This window comes from Neolamprologus brichardi, chromosome 22, assembly GCF_056152115.1.
Source record: "Neolamprologus brichardi isolate AB-2024 chromosome 22, ASM5615211v1, whole genome shotgun sequence".
In the NCBI taxonomy this organism is placed as follows: Eukaryota; Metazoa; Chordata; class Actinopteri; order Cichliformes; family Cichlidae; genus Neolamprologus; species Neolamprologus brichardi.
Genome location: NC_142124.1, coordinates 28,508,601 through 28,529,160, shown reverse-complemented (window position 1 = coordinate 28,529,160; position 20,560 = coordinate 28,508,601). Strand labels below are relative to the sequence as shown.

General features: G+C 39.9%; 2 protein-coding genes across 3 annotated transcripts in view; one reads left to right on the top strand and one right to left on the bottom strand.

Annotated features, from left to right (window-relative positions):
- slc66a2 (solute carrier family 66 member 2) overlaps nt 1–5,273 on the top strand; it is a 43,982-nt gene extending 38,709 nt beyond the window's left edge. For both annotated transcript variants that reach the window (XM_006806048.3, XM_006806047.3), the window contains one exon: nt 744–5,273. In XM_006806048.3, coding sequence (XP_006806111.1) covers nt 744–954 — 211 coding nt within the window. In that variant the 3' untranslated portion in view covers nt 955–5,273. The remainder of the gene's footprint in view (nt 1–743) is intronic.
- Nucleotides 5,274–17,579: 12,306 nt separating this feature from the next.
- The window catches only part of kcng2 (potassium voltage-gated channel, subfamily G, member 2), a 44,538-nt gene continuing 41,557 nt past the window's right edge, over nt 17,580–20,560 (bottom strand). The window contains exon 3 of the mRNA XM_006806049.3: nt 17,580–18,843. Coding sequence (XP_006806112.2) covers nt 18,016–18,843 — 828 coding nt within the window. The 3' untranslated portion in view covers nt 17,580–18,015. The remainder of the gene's footprint in view (nt 18,844–20,560) is intronic.

Below are 20,560 nucleotides of genomic sequence, written 5' to 3'. Positions count from 1 at the left end.
TCAATTTTGAGTTATTATATCCGGGTATGTTTTTACTGCACTGGCAGTATGTTTGGGATCATTGTCATGCTTAAAAACCGAAGCCTTTGCTAATCAGATACTTTCCAGATGATATTAATTGGTGGATCAAAATCTGGTAGTACTTTTATGCATTTCTAATTCCATCAATTCTGATAAGATTGTCAACACTATTGGCAGAAAAGCAGCCCAAACCATGACAGAGCCTCTACCGTGCTCTACAGATGTCTTTAGGCACTGTTATACCTCCCTCCTGATATCCTCTGTACATACCTGCTCCCACCGATTTTCAGTGCAGTTCTTGTGTAGTTTGGCAAACCTCAGCATTTTCTGTTTCCCTTCCTTAAGAGAATAGTCACTAACAGCATTTCTGATGCAGCACACCTAGACACCTAGCCTGTTACTAATCGCTTTGCTTTTATTGAGAATTACCGCAACACGACTTTTAAAGTCTATTAATCATGTTTTAAATAGGAAGTAATGTATTAACCAACTTATACTAAAAAGAAAAACTGGACAAAGGCTGGTGAAGGCACGACAAAGCTCTACAACACTGTTGTCATGTTGTCAGAAGTGCTTGTTAGAAAAATAACATTCAAAATAATTTAAAGAAAATGAACTCCAGTAAATCTGGTAACAAAAGAATGATACAGAATGGTAAAGCTACAGTAATGGGCTACAATATTAACATTGTTTTCTCTTCTTCTCTTCTTGTTTCCATCAAGCATCAAGATGGTTCTGATGTGGACCAGTGGTGACACCTTTAAAACGGGGTACTTCCTCCTCACCCAGGCTCCGGTGCAGTTCTGGATTTGCGGCCTGCTGCAGGTCTTCGTGGACATCACCATCCTCTTCCAGGTTTACTACTACAGCCGCTACCCGCAGAAACCAGTGTCACACACAGTTTCTCACACCACCAGTGCCAAAGCCCTCTGAGAACATCGGCATAATCTCTGAGGACACTACAAAGCAGCAGCGAGGAAGGCCTTATCGAGGCACTGTGGAAATGTATAAACACACGCACCAAAGCATCTTGAGATGATGCAGGCTGCTGCTCCCCCTCACCTCCTAGTATAAATGAAGACTCCAACGCACTCATAAATAAGGCAAAGATACACAGACACCAGGTGGTGGCAATGTCTCCAGTGATACCCGAAGGACACTTGTTACACACAACGTCAGCCTGTTTTATTTATTGTCCTCTTGACTTATCAAAGCGGCTCAATGCATGCTAATAGGAATGCAAACATCTCTGAGAATACACCTTGAGTTATCCTGTGCATGTGGAGAATATTATGCACACACAGAACATGAACATCCAGCGTATGCAAACTGCAGATGCACGCACTGAAATCAGTGCTCAAGGAAAAGTGGACCAGCTTGTGTCGTCCTCAAGATGAATGTTGCTTGGAACTTCTGCCTTAAAGCACCCACATTTTCAACATGGATTGCTGCATTGCCAGTAATGTGTTACACATCAATCAAAACAAAAAAAAGAAATGTTAATATACAGCATTGCTGAATGTACATTTGTTGTTGTTTTTTCCCAACACAGTGGAGAAATGCCAGTCAGTCTCCTGCTTGTTGGACACCATATGCTGTCATACTCAATCTTGCACGACAAAAATACAGAAAAGCAAAGTCAATCTAACGTCACCAAAGGAAGAAAACTCCTCACGTTTGGTCATGGATGTGAGTGGCCTTGAGACTAGCAAAAAGATGAGCGACTTAGCCTTTGTAAGCAAATGCCAAGACTTTTATACTAAAGCCCTTGACGACATTTTATATATATTTTCATCGTTTCCAAAACATCCTAAATAAATGCTCAAAGATGTGTTAACATCATTAAACTTATCCTGCGAGCCTACAACTGCGCTTCATAAAGGTAAAGGAATAATTTAAGCTGCCAGCATGATGCAGCCAATTTTCTGTGTCTGGGACTAGCAGCTGAATCATAGCTCGAGGCGCTAGTTTAGCTTCACGTTCAGTCTGAACTCATCTTTATGATGCCGACCGCATTTAAAGTCGCATCATGGGCTTAATATAGTGATGTTTGCGGCTTCTGTTTCATTTTGAACATCATCCTACATTCATGCTATAACTGCAGGATAACAAGAAGCTGTTTTTCTGTCCTGAATTGGATCATGTTTTATTCTAAGGCCTCGTGACAGCTTTGCATTCACCACAGTAGACTAGATTTTCTATTTCTATTGTGTTGCAAGCAAGTCTCGCCAACTGACGGCCAGAAGCTGAGCGCTCTAAAGCTTTTTCAAATTATATTATTTTTACATTTGCTTGCAGCTTGATGCCAATATTTCACTGAGACTTGTTTGACAAAAAACAAACAAGAACACTCAGAAAGCGCAGCTCCCTCCGAAGAGCAAGGGCTAAAATGTTTTTATTACAATATGCTGACGTCAGCCTGTTATGTCATCGTTGTGAGGTGTTATAGTGAAAGAAATATATTATTAATTATACAGCTTTCTCCATGTCTTTTTATGTGATAAAGTATAATATGGTTTCAACAAACTGCAATCTGGAGCGGGCACATCCTGTTACAGCACCACGTTCAAATTCATTAAGCTCTTTAGACAGATCCATTCTTTTACAAACATGTGTAAAAGCACACGGCGTGGATAGGTGTTTGATTTTATACACCTGTGGTAATGGCACTGAACACACCTGAATTCAAACGTTACTTTTGTCCATATTGTCTATCTTGCTGTGGCATTGAGATCCATCGAGCTGCGCTAGACTGTGATTGTATAAAAAAGACAAACTTTGTTGAGTTTGATGATGACCACTATCAGGAGGCTGCTGCTAGAAATGCTCTGCTGCTGCTTGTTTCCTTCCTGAAATCAGAATCATGGATGCCCTAAAGTGGCTCGTGATGCTGTGCCATTCCTAATTGTACAATCATAATCCATAACATATCTAAAAACTGAGCTACATCAATCCCACATAGCAAAATTGGTATGGCCCAGATCTGGCCCACACAATGGGCTTACACATGGCCCACATACCGCAGAGAATGACGGCCCTTTGGTGGCCCAGATCTGGTTTGCCAGAGGTGGCCCACACATGGGCCAGCACAAGGCCAGTTGCAGACACCCTGGTGGTCTTGTGCCAAAGGGCCGTCATTCTTTGCGGTATGTTGGCCATGTGTAAGTTGTGTGCAGCCACAGGCCAGTTGCAGACACACTGTCAAGCCATGTAATAACAACATGTGCTGGAACATGATAGCATGAAAAGAAATATGACAAAACTCTGTTCATACAGTGAATGGACTAATTCTGATATAGAGCTTTTCTACTCTCCCGGATTACTCATAGTGCTCTATACAACATGACACATTCACCCAATCACACAACTTTTCTAAACTGAGTGCTTCTTAACTACACCCACACACATTCTCACTCTTGACATTCAGACTGGAGGAACCAGGGATCGAATCACTAACCTTTCGATCAGAAGGTGACCTGCTCCACCTCCTGAGCTACAGCCACCCACTGGCAAAGATTAGTAAACCGTCACTAGGTTTTGGATAAAGTGAACACTCACAAACCTGTCAAACCTGCATTTGAAACGTTGGCTACCATAGAAGTATTGCAACGTGGCATTTGGGTCTTCTAACTAAAATAGGAAAATAAGAAAATAAATAGCACCATCATTGCCAGACCTGGCCCACATCTGGTTGACATACACTCTGCCATGACACCAGTTAGTCAGAAGTGCCAGCTTGATGCCGGATCCAGGGAAGACCTGTTTTCTATGAGCCTGGGCCACATACACCAAACCACAATCGGGCCAGATGTGGCATGCCATCACATAAATAGTGCCATCTACACCAGGCCTGGCCCATATCTGAATGACATACCACTTACTATGCCAGAAGTCAGCCAGCAGTGCCGGCTTGACACCAGATCTGGCCCAGACCTGTCTGCTATGTGGGACGATTTTAAGCCATTCTGAAATAAACCAACAATGACATAGAGCTTCATAGAGCCCCATTCATTCGAAATTATTTCACAAGTAGTCCCTATGAAACCAGAGCTCCCATGAATGTTTTTATTGGAAATTTTCTTTTATAAATGTTCGGGATTGACCAGTAAAGTGCACAAACATCATTTCGCTCCTTACAGCAATAATAACGTTAAATACATTTTATGAAAAGGCTTTTATGCAGGACCAAGTCGATATGTTCTGTGAGCGGTGTTGTTCACAAAGCCCAAGCTGTAATAAACTGGAATTATGCCTTAAAGAGATGAACTTCACAGACTCACAGTTCAGAATTTGCTCAGCTAAGATCGTACCTCTTCCTCATATTGGCTGCAGAGAGCACTGACTGGCCAGTTTATCATTTATGACAAATCCAATAACATCCTTTAATATCCCCCCCGCTCATGACCCCACATCATTGTGAGGTCCTCTGTGAGGGCAGGTTCTACTCATCATTGTTTTGTCATATGAAATTCATTTCCTGTTAAACGCAGAGGCAGCCACATGATTTTTTTTTTCTTTGTGTTACTGTTGTTGTTTTGTCATTTCTCTCTGAGGAGGAATCCTGGACCATAAGGTGCACTACTGTCAGCCCTTCAGTGATCTGTGTACCACAGCAGACCTGTCCTCGTCTTCTAAAAGAACAAAACTGCAACAAAAATAAATCTTTGTGTTCTGCGGAGAAACAACTATTCTCTGCTTCTTCTTTTTATAAACACGTTGGGTGAGAATCGGGTACTGCGGGATCGGTGGGGGTATTTTTTTATGTTTACATCTTTTTAGCTTACGTATTTATTTTGTCCTTTTTTATATTAACTCTTCAGGTGCCAGTGTAAGATTGCCTGTTCTCTGTCCTGACAGTGCTGAGCCCGAGTGTGTGTGAGTTAATGTGAGATACCTGACAGGGTCCTGTTGTGCAAAACAAGATTAAACTGACCTCGGAGTTCCACTTCTGTGACTGTTTCACTGCACGTGATGATTTATCTTTGTTTGCTCCGTGTTTTGTATCTGTTTGCTCATTTGTCATGTGAACGTGTTTTTATGTTTTTTTGTTTGTTACTATACCAAAAATATCATTCCGTGAGTATGTTTATTATGTGGTTTTGGTTTTTTACCCTAGTACAGCGATTTATGTCTCTATTTTTTTTATCCATTTTCCTTTTAAACTGGCCACACACCTGTAGTTCCTGAGGCTGTTTAAACCCACCCAGTATTGTCAAGCATTTAATGTGGCATTGTCCCCCAATAAAAAGGACTCAGACAAACTCTTGCGCCATGTCTTTACTTTTTTTTTTTTTTTCCTTTTGATGGAGATGTTTTTGGGACTTGTGACGACATCCGTCGTTGCTCTGATCAACAGTGTCGCTCTGGCAGGCATCAGTTGTCAAAGGAGGTGTAAGCCCACCAGCCATGGTCCTTCTTTGGGCTTTGGGCACATGCCATCTGAAGCAATAATAAAAACATAAATCGTAATGTGCTTGGCTTTCCACACGGAGCTCTCTGCACGCACAGAGAGGAGGCACAACAAAGATAACAGAGTCACCAAACAAAAAAGGATCAAAAAGATGGATTTGAAAAAATGTTTTCTAATCCAGATTCACATTCAAAATGTGTTCCTATTTATGCCTTTCACTGCACCACATATGTCTCTCATAGATTAGGCCTGATTCATGCACACACACATATGTACTGTATATATAAACTAAAATGACACATGGACCATAACTGACAGAAATGTGTTTGAAACTTATCTAATTTAAACTCAAAGGTCAGGACCACATACACACAAGCCTGGAAATAAAATTCTTTGTTTTCAGTGCCTCTGGAATTTGAGTGAATGTGAGAGAAAGAGGCTTCCCTTTGTGATAAATACTGAAAACATACGAGGCACTCACTTTTGAAACTCCTCTAGGGCCTTGTGTTGTGAACGTTGTCGCATCAAACCTCTTCACAAGTGCACCTCTGCGTCAAACCGCCGCTGACAGGTGGCTTCTTACCAGGGTACTCCTCTAAGATTCAGTTTATCTGCATGGAATGAATATATTTTAAACAAAGTGACTGCGGTGCTTCACAGAGCTCAAGAGCTTTTTGAATGTGAGTGGTGGTGTTCACAAGCAGCATGGCTATTGTTCAGTGCTGGAGATAACAATTGGCCCAGGTATTAGAATGCCTATAGAGCAGTAACAGGAGTGGGCCGATTATGGTTTTTCTATACTCTTACAGTGGTAGACGCTCATTTCAAACACAATGAAAAATAATGAGGTTTGCCTACTGACAAGTTGTCCATATTAGCAGCAATCTCAACTGTCAGACTGCTTTAAAGGCACTGTTTCCAATCTTTTCTGTTCTATTAGACTATTAGCTATAGATTATAGTTTTTATAGATCTAAAATATGGATTGGACATCACTGTGACATCACCCATTAGTTTTGAAGCTTCTACTTTAGTGTTTTGACCACAGTCATGTCGAATTTTTTGGGACTGATGAAAGGTGGAATGCTAATTTATCAGTTAATGTTAGCTAGCTTGTTAGCAAGCTGTATTCTTGAACGGTATCAGTGCAGCACACAGAAACATATATTTTCTAAATAAAGCAAAGCACCAGGCTAATAAAACGAGAATTTTACTCACCAAAACTGAAGCCCAAATTTCTGGGATGGTCAGTTAACAAGACAATCGGTGATGTAGTAGCTCGTCCGCAATCGCTCTCAATTCACAGGTTATTACAACCAACTGGTTAAACTACAGGAATGTTTATGAGACATAAACCCCTGATTGACCTCTAATTTCCTACTTCTAATTTCAGACAAACCTGAGGATATTATGTTAAGCTTTATAGTTTATGTCTTGCATATTAACACAACCATATCCATGATCACATACTGTGTATGCTACCATTGTATATAGTGTATTATCTTACTTATATTATATATGTATGTATTTTATTTTTATTTTTTTTTTGTATTTTCCTTCTGATATCTGTACCTGAGCTGAGGTAACGCAAAAATTTCCCTGTCGTGGGATCAATAAAGTCTCATCTTATCTTATCTTATTACCTTGGCCTCCAGTAACACTGTGAGAAATATTGGAACCATTTTTAATGTGCATATCAAACTAGTATGTAGGACTGCTTTCTTCAATTGACACAATATCTCTAAAAGTAGAAACATCCTGTTTCAGAATGATGTCATAAAACTAGTGCATTTATAACGTCTTGCTGGACTACTGTAATTTATTATTATCAGGCTGTCCCAAAAACTCCCTAAAAAGCCTTCAGCTGATCCAAAATCTTACAGTGAGTACAGACAGGGACAAGAAAGAGTATATTTTGCACATATTGGCTCCTCTTTGCTGGCCACCTGTTAAATCCAGAAACAACTTTAAAATCAAATTAAAAAATCTTAAAGAGCTCATAGTACTGTATCACCCCAATAGAGGACTGTGCACGTCACACCACAGGCTTACTTGTGGTTCCTAGAGTATTTAAAAGTAAAATGGGAGGCAGAGCCTTCAGCCCTCATAAGAGGCCCCTCCAGCGCTGGGTGGGGGGGGCTTTTGTAAATTTTTGCCCCTGCCCCAACAGATTCTAGAATCACCAACTGGCTGCACTGTAAGACGAATAAATCCATTGAAAATGATGAACATGACCTCGCCATTGAGCGTGAGCACACTATGAGTGACGACCCATTGGGTGATTATTGTGTGCAACTTTGATTAGAGCGATCCTTGAGACTTGTTGACCAGGATATTTCCTTCAATGCACATATTAAACAAATATGTAAGACTGCGTTCTTCCATTTGAGCAACATCTCTAAAATTAAAAATATCCTGTCTCAGAGTGACGCTGAAAAACTAGTTCATGCATTTATTATTTCCAGGCTGGACTACTGCGATTCATTATTATCAGGATGTCCTAAAAACTCACTGAAAAGCCTTCAGCTAATCCAAAATGCTGCAGCAAGAGTCCTGACAGGGACTAGAAAGAGAGAGCATATTTCTCCTGTTTTGGATTCCCTTCATTGGCTTCCTGTTAAATCCAGAATTGAATTCAAAATCCTGCTCCTCACATACAAGGTCTTAAATAATCAGGCCCCATCTTATCTTAATGACCTTGTAGTACCATATCACCCTATTAGAGCACTTCGCTCTTGCTCTGCAGAACTACTTGTTGTTCCCAGAGTATTTAAAAGTAGAATGGGAGGGAGAGCCTTCAGTTTTCAGGCCCCTCTTCTGTGGAACCAGCTTCCAGTCTGGATTTGGGAGACAGACACTATCTCTACTTTTAAGATTAGGCTTAAAACTTTCCTTTTTGCTAAAGCATATAGTTAGGGCTGGACTAGGTGACCCTGAATCCTCCCTTAGTTATGCTGCAATAGATGTAGGCTGCCGGGGGATTCCCATGATGCATTGAGTTTTTCCTTTCCAGTCACCTTTCTCGCTCACTATGTATTAACAGACCTCTCTGCATTGAATCATATCTGTTATTAACCTCTGTCTCTCTTCCACAGCATGTCTTTTATCCTGTCTTCCTTCTCTCACCCCAACCGGTCGCAGCAGATGGCCGCCCCTCCCTGAGCCTGGTTCTTCCGGAGGTTTCTTCCTGTTAAAAGGGAGTTTTTCCTTCCCACTGTCGCCCAAGTGCTTGCTCATAGGAGGTCATATGATTGTTGGGTTTTTCTCTGTATCTATGAAGCGCCTTGAGGCGACTTTTGTTGTGATTTGGTGCTATATAAATAAAATTGAATTGAATTGAATTGGTTCAGGTCCGAGCTCCACCTGTCCACATGCTTCTATGTCCTCAAACTCCAGCTTGCCCTTGATGGTATTTTTGCTCTTGTGCCGCCTGGAAATTGAATTGAATTGAATTGAATTGAATTGAATTGAATTGAATTGAATTGAATTGAATTGAATTGAATTGAATTGATCACGTCCCTAACTCCAGTATCCAGGTCGATGAGTTATGAAAAAATTCTGGGCTAATTGCAATATAAACAATATCAACCGTGTTTAGAAGCAGCAGTGCTCACCATCACCAGGTTCTGTTTGCAAAGCCAGGTGAGTGGCAGCCAATCAGAAGGAAGACAGACAGGAGCTGCTTGTTACTGGACTATGGCATCACACAGTGGTCAGCGAGGTCCCATTGTGAAGAGTCAAGCTGAGTGTTTTCTGTTGCTTTCATGGTGTTTTCAAAGCAGAGATGACATGCGAGGGGTGGATCTGAGTGAGAAACCAAGGGAGACTGCACATTCACAGGCTAATGACTTGTAAATCACACGGCAAACAGAGCAGAACAGAAGTTTATCTGCACATTTAATCCCGCCAAAATCTTAATAAAAGGAAAAGAAGTACAATTATAACAGTATGTCATTTTTCTACACGATATAGAAATGCTGCTATAGTACATGAAATAAATCTGGACTCTGGGTTCAATTTGCAAGGAATAAACGTGTACAGAAAAAGTCCTGGTAGCTCGTTGTCCACACCCGTGATCATAAAACTGAAAGTTTCTAATTACACTATAGAAAATCTAGTTAAAAGTCAAAACTTTATATCTTCCTTCATATTTTTCAAAGCATTCAGGTGGGCCAGATTGGAGTCTTTCTCAGACTGAATCTGGCCCACGGGCCTTACATTTGACACCCCTGTCACAGAGCACCATGTTGGTTTTCCCAAAGACATCTAACCCTCTTTTTTTGCCACAAGACTTACCCTCATACCTGGTTTGAGAGACGGAATCCAGCTGGATTGGAGCTAAAATTCCAAACAGAGTGCCTAAATCAACAATAGATGAAAACTGAATGAATTTATTATCAGTGACAGACCTGAAATGAAAAACAAGAAGTCAAACCACAATCAAACCAGTCCTGATTCATGTACCTCGCGAGTATATCACATACAGCTCTGCAAGTTTGAGGAAGCACTTGTGTAATAAATTGTTTAAGCCTTTCACACGGGACTGTGTTCATTATCATTTTTATTACATTTTTGTCAGAGACTTCCTCAGGCTATGGATTTATGACTCAAAGCACAAACCCTTTAAACTCAAACACACCATCTGCTCCTCATCAAAACTCTATTTCCATTAAAATATTATGTAGTAGTTGTAAGAGTGTTCCCTCTGTAGTATTTTCACACTTTTTAATGACATTTTTTAATCCAGTGACTGCAATCCAGGGCAAGCACGTCCTTGCAACCTGTACGGCCTTTTGCAAATACCTGAACCTAATTTGCACTTTCAAGCACGCTTGGACGCCTCCGGCTTGACAACAGTTTGGGAAAATGGTTTGCTGTTGTATCACTTCAAAGTACCAGGCACTCGAGTGGGAGAAAATGAAGAAAATGAAGCATTGTTTGTGGAATTACATGAAATCATGTGAGGGTGTAGACATTATTTACAATAGCTGTTATTGCTTTTTGAATGAAGCTTTCCCGCAATCTGTTGTTTAACTGCCTGAAGGTGGATGTTTAATACTTGTCAGAGTTAGTCAGCCTCTTTGAAGAGAAGAAAACTATAATTTCTTTTGGGGAGTGTTTGCTCTCTAACAAACTTCATGTACTTATAAATACAGGTATCACTGGTGATACATTTGTCACTTCTTCTCTTGAAAAAACACCAATCTTTGGTTCATAATCAGAGGCCTGTATTATCAGCCTCACATAATTTCAGGTTCAACTCTGGGTGGTCAGTTGTGAGAAAGGTGGCTAAAAACTTAATAGCTATAACCTCTTACTGGGATCCACTGCCATGGCAACTTCTGCTTCACACCTTGCATGCATCGATTAACAGATTAATGTCGCCTACTAACCAATCATTTTTGTGGGAAAGAAGCGTCGCCATTTGTAAAAGACGTCGTCTTCAAGTCTCACATAGAAAAGCACAGATCGGCACATAGTACAGTTGCACAAATAAAAATATTTTTACTTTATTATGTTTGTGTGATGTTCATTGGTGGCTTAATTTATAATATTTAATACATTTAAAGAAATTAAATTGAGTTAGGCTCAAAATAGCAATATTAATTCATTTGAATTCAACTATATTTATATAGCACCAAATAACACCAACAGTTGTGAGGCGCTTTATGTTGTAAGGTAAAGACCCTACAATAATACAGAGAAACCCCAAATCAGACCACCCCCTATGAGCAAACACATGGTGACAGTGGGGAGGAAAAACTCCCTTTTAAAAGGAAGAAACCTCCGTCAGGTCCAGGCTCAGGGAGGGGCAGGCATCTGCTACAACAGATTGGGGGGGTGATAATGGTAGCATCTGAAAGGATACAACCTTCATCTACACTCAAAAAAATAACTCTTCAAATGAACATAAAATAATCATGGAAAGAATTTCCACGTGATTAAATTGCTTTATTTTAGCACTATGCAATTCTGTTACTCCAACTTAATGCACTCAAGTTGGACCAACTTAATTAAAGATTGATGAATCAACGTATTTACTGCATTTTGATCCAATATATTTTAATAGTGTTGATCCAACTTAAAGAGTTTTGTTCCAACTCAATTCAGTAGGTTTTCTCCAACTAATTTACTAAATTTGGTCCCAGCTTAAGTTAATTGAGTTAAACCAACTCATACAAATTAAGTTATTCCAAAACAAGTCTTTAATGCTAATAGAAAGCAATTAATCACGTGGAAATTCTTTCCATGATTATTTTAAGTTAATTTAAAGAGTAATTTTTTGGAGCATTTAACAAAGTCTAGAGTCTGGTTAACATACATTTCACTATTACATCTAAAAGGTAAATAAAAATTTGTCATACACATCTTTTTGTTTTCTCCAATTTATTGAATTTATAGCAAATTTCACATAATGTATAAAGAATACATGAAATGCAAGTGCAAGTTACATAACAGAAAAAAGTAGTGGACAAAGCAGAAAGTTAACCTGTTAAAACAATTTTTTTTAACAACAATGAATGGCTGAATCAGGTGATTTTCTGATGACCAATACAACTACTTTGAAAGTCAACAGATGCACTTTCAAAAAAGAAAGAGCACCAATTTTGTGTTTTCTCAAAATCAATAAAAAATGCATGGTATCATCTATCTGCAATTATTTTAGGTTCATGGTCCAGATACATGGTGTAGCTGTTGTAATGGAAACATTTCTCAACGAGAAAACAGTGTTTTGAGAACCTGTACTTTGTGTGCTGTTGGTTAGTTCATGTGCATCTAATTCCATAAGAATCTTCTGCAGGACCTCAAAGGTGTACCTGAGATCCAGAGGGTAGCTCAGGTTCAGTGAATAGACCAGACCAAGCAACATTGTCACTGCAAAAACTACATTGCCCAACTCACCCATCACTTCCACCCCCTCTAGAACAATCATAACATCCTCAGGGTCATCGCCAGGCTCCGCACCCTCTGACCGAATGACACAGATTCCAAAGACTGTCTCTGCTATGGCAGTGGCGATGATTTTTATCAACTTCCTGTGACAATAAAACAAAAAAAAAGATAAGGATTTCTCACTAATGTCCATTGCAAACAGTTTTAAAAGTACATATCTGTTTTACATTAATGTAAAATACCTAAAAGCTTTATTCATTCAAGCTTTATAATAATGTAAATGTAATCAAAAATGACTGCCCGATATTTTTCCTGACTCAAGAGAAGTTCATTCAATACCTCAACAATGTCCTGTCTTTCAAAATCTTGAGTTGTGATAGGGGTGACTGTGGCACAGGAGGTAGAGCAAGTTGTCTACTGGTTTAATCCTAAAAACTATCAATGGGTAACATACTGAACCCCAAGTTGCTCCTGATACATCCATTGAAGTGTAAATGTTACATAAAAATCTTGTATGAATGTGTGTATGAATGAGGTTATTATAATGATATTATAATAAGGTTAGTAAAAAACACTCAAGAATGGTGCATGTAGTATCCAGTGAGAAACATAAAGCTCTTACTTTTCCTATTTTAAAAGGTATTTTTTACAGCCACCGGTAATTTACAGGAAAACCCCATCCCCTGAAACGTTTTGTATGTAGTTCAAGCTTATCTTTGATCATCTCCTTAGTTAAGGCAAGTTAACATACCAGGTAATCCTTCACCAGCTTCTCAGGATCTTCATTCAGGTACATGCAAAGACCTTTGGCGATGTATTCTCTTCTGATTTCAACAGCATCAGTCTTTATACACAGAGGGGGAAAAAAACAAATATATACGGAAATCCATCTCAACGACCTAGCAGTGGGATTAAAGAACTTTTAGTTGAATTACCAGGAATTTGTGAGAAATACAGAGGCTATTGTTTTACAGTCTTAATCTTTTCAAATAGTATTTATGCATTTTAGACAAGTCTGTCATTTTAATATTGTTTTTTACTTTGTGTATTAATTTAATCATGCCATACCCCCAATTCAAGAAAGTTTAGATGATGTGTACATAAAATCAGAATGCAATGTTTTCTTGGTCTCAAAACTATATGTCACTTACAAATGAATATATTAAATTTTTAACATGGGAATGTGATAATTTTTAAGAAAAATATTAGCTCACCTTGAATTTGATGAACTGGCCTGCCAGCTCTCCAGACCTTTCACCACCTGATAAGATTAAACATTTATTATCTTTACAGGAGGGAACTGCAAGTCTCCCAAGTTTATTAAGTAGAAAAATATTTAATTTAAAAAAAATTAAAAAACAGGAAAACATATCTGTTCATGTTTTGTCTTTCCTCCTCAGTGTACTAAAAACACATAAATTGTTAAATAAACCACTGTCCATCAGTTGCAACTTACAAACTTACAAATTTCAACAACCCACACGTAAAATGTAAATTTATCACAACAGTCTCTGTGGTAGAGCCAAACTAGCTTATGTGCCAAGGTTAAGTTATAAACAATATCTATATTTGGAGTAGCTAAGTCTTTCATATTAGGCTATCATGCTAGCATGACATTGTGCTATATTCTTGCACTAACGTGTTAGCTAGCTAGAATGGCATAAACAAACAGATATTTAAAAAAAAAAACAAATGCGAATAAATAGAACTGAAAAGAATCAACAAACTAATGATACCTTTGTGCAAAAAGTATTTTCATCAAGATGGATGAAGATAGATTCACTCTTACCTTTCCAAGATGACCATGAAGCAAACCATGTGCTTTCCTGCCTCTTGTTGTTTAGAATCTCACGTGATCTTGTGATATCGCGAGTCTTCAAGGCAGCTAACCAGTCTTGTTAGATTTTATCATGTCATATCAACAAGAATAATTTAAGAGGTGCTAAGTTGGTAAATTTCCTGTAGATCTTATATGATTTTATTACGTTCACCTTAGAAACATAAATTCATTGTGTTCAAATTACATGTTAGAGTCTTGTAAATGCAATAACCACCAAATTTCACTTTTTTGAGTGTAGGGAGCAAATTAATTTAGAATTGAAAATGTAAGTGTGAAATGCACTTCACACACGTACACACACGCACAGTTGTTTGTCGCCAGATGCCAGGTTTATTTCTAGTTTTCATTTGTTATGACCGTCCACAGTCTGACAGCTCCGGTCTCAGCTGATTTCCAGCTTCCCCTCCGCTCCTCTCCTGTCTCACTATAAAAGGGGAAGGAAACCATCATCAGTCCAAACGCCATCAGCTGTTCTCACCTGCGTCTCCAGCACCGCCCCGTTGAGCTCACTGCACCACTCCTCCCCTGCAGCCGCGCCCGGGACAACACCTCCGCCACAGTAAGCGTTAATGAAATATGCAGTTATAATTAACCTCCTAGGACCTGGCGTCCACATATGTGGACATCACATTTTGGGTTATGTAGACCAAAATACTCAATTTTGCTCTACAAGGGCCTGATATCTACTTACGAGGACATTATACTGCTACTGTTCTATCAAAATTTTAAACGAATATCCTCACATGTGGCTCTCAATCAGGTCAAAAAAAAAAAAAAAAGTAATTCTTTATTTTTATATTCATCGGGTCCCAATCAGCCCAAATATCAAGAGAAATTAAAAATGCATGCTGTGGAAGAGTTCGGGTCTTAGAGGTTAATCTGAGATCTTGCTGTACTGCAGTGGTTCTTAACCTTGTTGGAGGTACCGAACCCCACCAGTTTCATATGCGCATTCACTGAACCCCTCTTTAGTGAAAAATAAAATATGATTTTTTTCAAATTCAAGACACAGATATGTTTTTTACTGGTGCACAAAATGAGCCACGCATGTCATGGCGGAGGCTCTGCCGAACCCCTGAGACCGACTCACCGAACCCCTAGGGTTCGATCGAACCCAGGTTAAGAACCACTGCTGTACTGTAATGATGAGTTCGTGATACTGGTAAGTCCATTAACTGACCCAGTCGCCCCTTTTCCAGCCAGCTTTTCTCCCTATGTGTGTTTCTCCCGCTGTGAGTTATGTTCACACATTTTTATATTTATATTTCAGTGCTCTTCCTACCACACACACACACACACACACTGCTGCTTTGAAAGCCACTTTGCTGCCAGTAGACCTGTCCATGTTTGTCACAGGTCAACAAGACCTTCTTCATGTGAATGCATTTGTGGATAGACTGGGAGACCCTGGATGGACACCTTCATGTGTCAGTGTTAGAGTAAGTTAATTGAAAAACTATCCTTCATATGGACAAAAAATTGTGTCCAAAAGTTGTTTGTTTTTGTTTCTTTGTTTCTTTTTTACTATAACGGCAGCTATTATAATCTGAGCTAAACATTAGTATCTTTAATAAACAAATACACAGGGAACTATCCTCAGCTAGCAACAACCAAAAAAATCTTTGAAGGATAATAAAAAATCTCGAGGTTTTTTTTCCAGATCTTTCAGATATATGATTAGAATGTATGTTTGTCTAGATTCCAACTTTCAGCTGGTTCCCTTTTGTGTTGTCAGCTGTTGACCACCACAACACTAGCTCAGGATTATTATTTTTTCTTGCTGTGCACACTAACATAGCAGGCTTAACCCAGCCCTGTATTCAGCTGTACCTAATCCCAGTGTTGGTGTTGTACCAGAATCATCATAGTCAATGTCGGTCCAGTTTAGAAGTGACCAATCACATTGTTATGATGTCATAGTTTTACGACATGGAAAAATCTGCTGATGTTCACTCAAGAAAACATCCTGAAAAGGGGGCAGTTAAGTCTCAGGGTTAGGCTTCGGGATGTGCTCAGGTTATAATTAGGGTTGTCTTTATGGTTATGAGGTGAGGGTTAAGGTTTGGTGTGTGGTGTGATGGTGTTTACACAACACAAAATGGTTACATCACGACCAGTGTTGGTCAAGTTACTTGAAAAAAGTAATCAGTAACTAATTACTGATTACTTCCCCAAAAAGTAATCCTGTTACTTTACTGATTACTTATTTTCAAAAGTAATATTTACTTAGTTACTTAGTTACTTTTAAAAAACACGATTTACAACCTGAATAGGTGATAAAGCGATAGATCTTTCAGCCCAATTCTACTTTTTCTGCATAATCTATCATACAAAATGTAATCAAATGGAAACGTCTCTTTTTAAAACTTGTTTTATCAGTTTTAATCTTTTAACTTTATGCATCAAGCAAAAAATGTAATTATATGCAACATTCTCTGACTGGAAGAAATTTGTTTAACCTATTTTCTGCACATTCCTGCACATAAAATAAAATATTTTTTGGTGTTTACACTCACTCTTTTAAATAGATGCAAGTAAAACACAGCAGAAAATAAATAAAATCTGTTGCTCTATTTTCACCTGTAAAGCAGGAGTGGCGTAGGCGGAGGTTTACCCTGGTGCAGGTGTGCCGCAGCGGTCATTTGAAGAATCCGCAAGTTTCTCTGTGAGTTTCCCATTACGTCGTAGCGCACTCGGTGCTTGCTTGGAAGTCAAGGGTGTTTTTCGCTGTAAAAAGAAGTTTTCTTCCCACGCACAACGGATGCTAATGTTTTTGTCACTTTTTATGGAATCAAACTCAAAGTAAGGTCAGTACTTCCACGCTTTAAACGCTGCACGCTCATACTCTCTCCCGCACTCGATATATTATCCACTGTTGATCTGCACACAGCTGTTGTCACGAACGTCACACAAACTGCCCATCTCTGATCGCGACTATGCAAATGATCACTTGCAATGTTGAACGATGGTTTTGATGATCCAGGAACAGCACCAACACATCGCATCAGATCGTGCCTTTATTCACCCCATTCCCAGTCTTTATGCTAAGCTAAGCTAATGTTTATTCTAGTTTGCTTTTTGGCAACACATGAGGCTGGTATCAGTCATAAGCATATACGCATGAACTATCAGACTATGCTACTGAAGCATCTCCCTGTGCATCAGGCAAAGCCTTTTAATGGAGATGCCAATGTGGGAACAATTTCCTGTCAGTTGCCAATTAAAACAACAAAACGTCCCAGCAGACTGAAAAGCCCTCTGACGGATGAATGAGTGTTATATCATTATGTTGAGAGTAAATAGCTGTGTTCCACTGGAAATGAATGCACTGAGATCATACAACACATAATTAAATACTGAATTGAGATCTTAATAATAAACTGCATGTTTAAAATCTCAGCAAACACCTTTATTTCACACAATCCACTCAATGCAGCTACATGAGGAACATAAACTATTATTCCGAGGTCTAAACAAGAACACGTGTGTTTTAGTAGCAGATTTTCTTTTCAGAGACTAAACTGAGTTACAGTCAGTGAGAGTACGGTCCATTAGGTTTGTTTTTGTTTTTTTTAAGATATTTAAGTGTGAATATTGTGTTGTTTCCTATATTTTAAAATCAGATTCGTAAAAAACAAAAAAGACCTCGTCTGCGGCTCTCCTGTAAAATCTGTGAAATTCAGACACACTCTGGTGCACAAGTGCTTCACACGTTCAAAGCGGAAACCCCGAGCTCAACAGAGAAAACCTCATCCCTGTTCACAGTGCCGCAGCTTGTCATTTTTGAAGTCCCAGTGCTGGGTATCAGCCTCTGTGGCTCCCGCTTGAAAAAAGACAGGCTGACAGAGAGGCTAAGTCTTCATGGACGCTCTGATCTCAGCCGCCCTCTGAGCAGCCATCGACTTTCTCCGCTGTATGGCTGAAGCCGTGGCCTCTGTAATGCCATGGTAGCTGTCCGTCTCCTGGGAGTCCTCGCTGTTCTGCGACTTGGTGCTGTCCTGCGAGTCTGGCTTCTGCCTGAGCGCCCGGCTCTGCTCCTCCTTCAGCTCAACATAGGAGCGGGAGAAGGTGTGAAAGATGGATGTGACAGGAAAGGCCATGAGGAGGATACCGCTCAGGATGCTGCTAAGCGCCACTACCTGGCCAGGGATGCTTCTGGGCACCATGTCCCCGTAACCGACTGTAGTCATGGAGATGACCGCCCACCAGTAGCTACCAGGGATGCTGGTGAATTCCTGCTTTGCGCCCATTTCGCTCTCAGCTAGGAAAACGAGTGGTGAGAAAAGAGCCATGGCCACGCACAGGAACAACAGCAACAGGCCAAACTCACGCGTGCACCTCCTCACTGTTAGGCCGAGGGTCTGCAAGCCTAAGGAGTGGCGGGCCAACCTCATGACGTAAAAGATCCGTAGTGCACGGAGAACTCGGAGAACTAACCCCACCTTCTCCAGGTAGTTGTTCCCCGAGCCTGCAGGTTTCCCACCCACCGACAGAGAGTCCACGATGAGGGTGATGTAGTAGGGAAGAATGGCTACCACATCGATGACGTTTAGAGGCGTACGCAGGAACATACACTTGCTCTGAGTCTGAATGAAGCGCAGCAGGAACTCCAGGGAGAACCAGGCGACGCACACTGTCTCCAGAACAAAGATGTTATAGCATCTCTGGGAGCACTCACCCTGCAGAGGAGGGGAAAACAACAACAACACAAAGACAAGTGTTACAACCTTCAGCGAGAGAAACAGATCCAAAAGTGTTTTAGATGAAGGTGAGGTTAGGACACAGCATGGAGCCAGAAGGTATTTTAAGGCTTGTTATTTCATCTGCAGGGTTTGTTATTGACAGCCGAGGCTGCCACTTAAGCTCTGACAACAAAAATGTGTCTGTTCTCTCACAGAACAAAACACAGCAGAGAAGGTGCTGAAAGATTCATGAAGCTTATAAGTACACGCTTTGATTATCTGATTTAGGCAACCTCACTGAGTCACGCATCAAACCGCGCTAAACAAAAGGCTTTAAGAGGTGTACAATGTGAAGATACTGTTAATGTGAAGAGTTCCCGACAAATGAGGCTATGCTGGATTTTTAAGATGAAACACCTCTTTTCATAATAATCTACTGTAAAATCATCTATTTTTCCAAGCCTGATGAAATAGAGTTCATGAATATTTAAAAATATAATTATAAGAGATGACTTTATTTGATTAAGTCAAAGTTACCCCTGGAGCAAACTGAAAACATAAAGTGTGTGAGTATACTTTACATTTTTCTGACATGACTCAGTGTGATTAATGGCCGAGAAATATTCTTTGCTTTGCAGTTTCTGTGGTTTTACATTCAAATATGAGGAGATACAAAACAGAGACAAAATACAGCAAACATATGGCAACTTCAGCAGCCCATTAGAGCCACCATCTACAAGCACTGGGGTGTTGACTTTGTGTCGGAATGTGCACAAGGGTGAATATGTAAGCCTTTGCATTTGCCTTTGCATTTGCTCAGTCAGCCTCATGCATTTTTAAGAGTATAAACTCTGCTTTGCAAATAGCAGGGTTTTTTGCCCTTGAGACATCAAACTCGCTAAGCCCATTAAGGACCATGTAAATGACTGATAGGCAAAGCTGGAGTTGCAATTTTTCATCCAGTAACAACAGCAGCAGAAGCAATAACCCACTAAAGTAAAAGTGAGGTCACATATTAAATGAGAGTAAACAGCAATCATGCTGAATATTAGGATTTCTAAAAGAATGTAACATGAAAACTAAGCAGTTTATTCAGTCTTGCTGAACAGGAAACATGTCGTGGAAGTCCCGTCTGAATGCAACTGAATGCAAAATTGTAGCTTGACATCAAACTTACAGCCCATATCTTACCCACATACATATTTCACTAGACATGGAGTCTTTACTGTACATCACTCAGCTAGCAAGAAATCTGCAGACTAACAGCCAGAACTACACACTGCAGGCAGTAATAAGTGGCTTTACAGCTAACCATCACCTTCCTCTTTAGGCATGAAGTGCACAGTTACAAGGAATGGAGTTGGGGGGTGCCATAAACCACCCTGAGTGCTCAGGAAGAGTAGAAAAGTGCTAAGAACCAGTCCATTTGTCATCAGTTTAACTGAATCTTAAAACTAAGAATGAATTAAATTCAATTTTATTTATACAGCACCAAATCACAACAACAGTCACCTCAAGGCGCTTTATATTGTAAGGTAGACCCTACAATAATACATCAGAGAAAAACCCAACAATCATATGATCCCCTATGAGCAAGCACTTTGGAGAGAGTGCGAAAGAAAAACTCTCCTTTAACAGGAAGACACCTCCAGCAGAACCAGGCTCAGGGAGGGGCGGGGCCATCTGCTGCGACAGGTCGGGGTGATGAAATGAT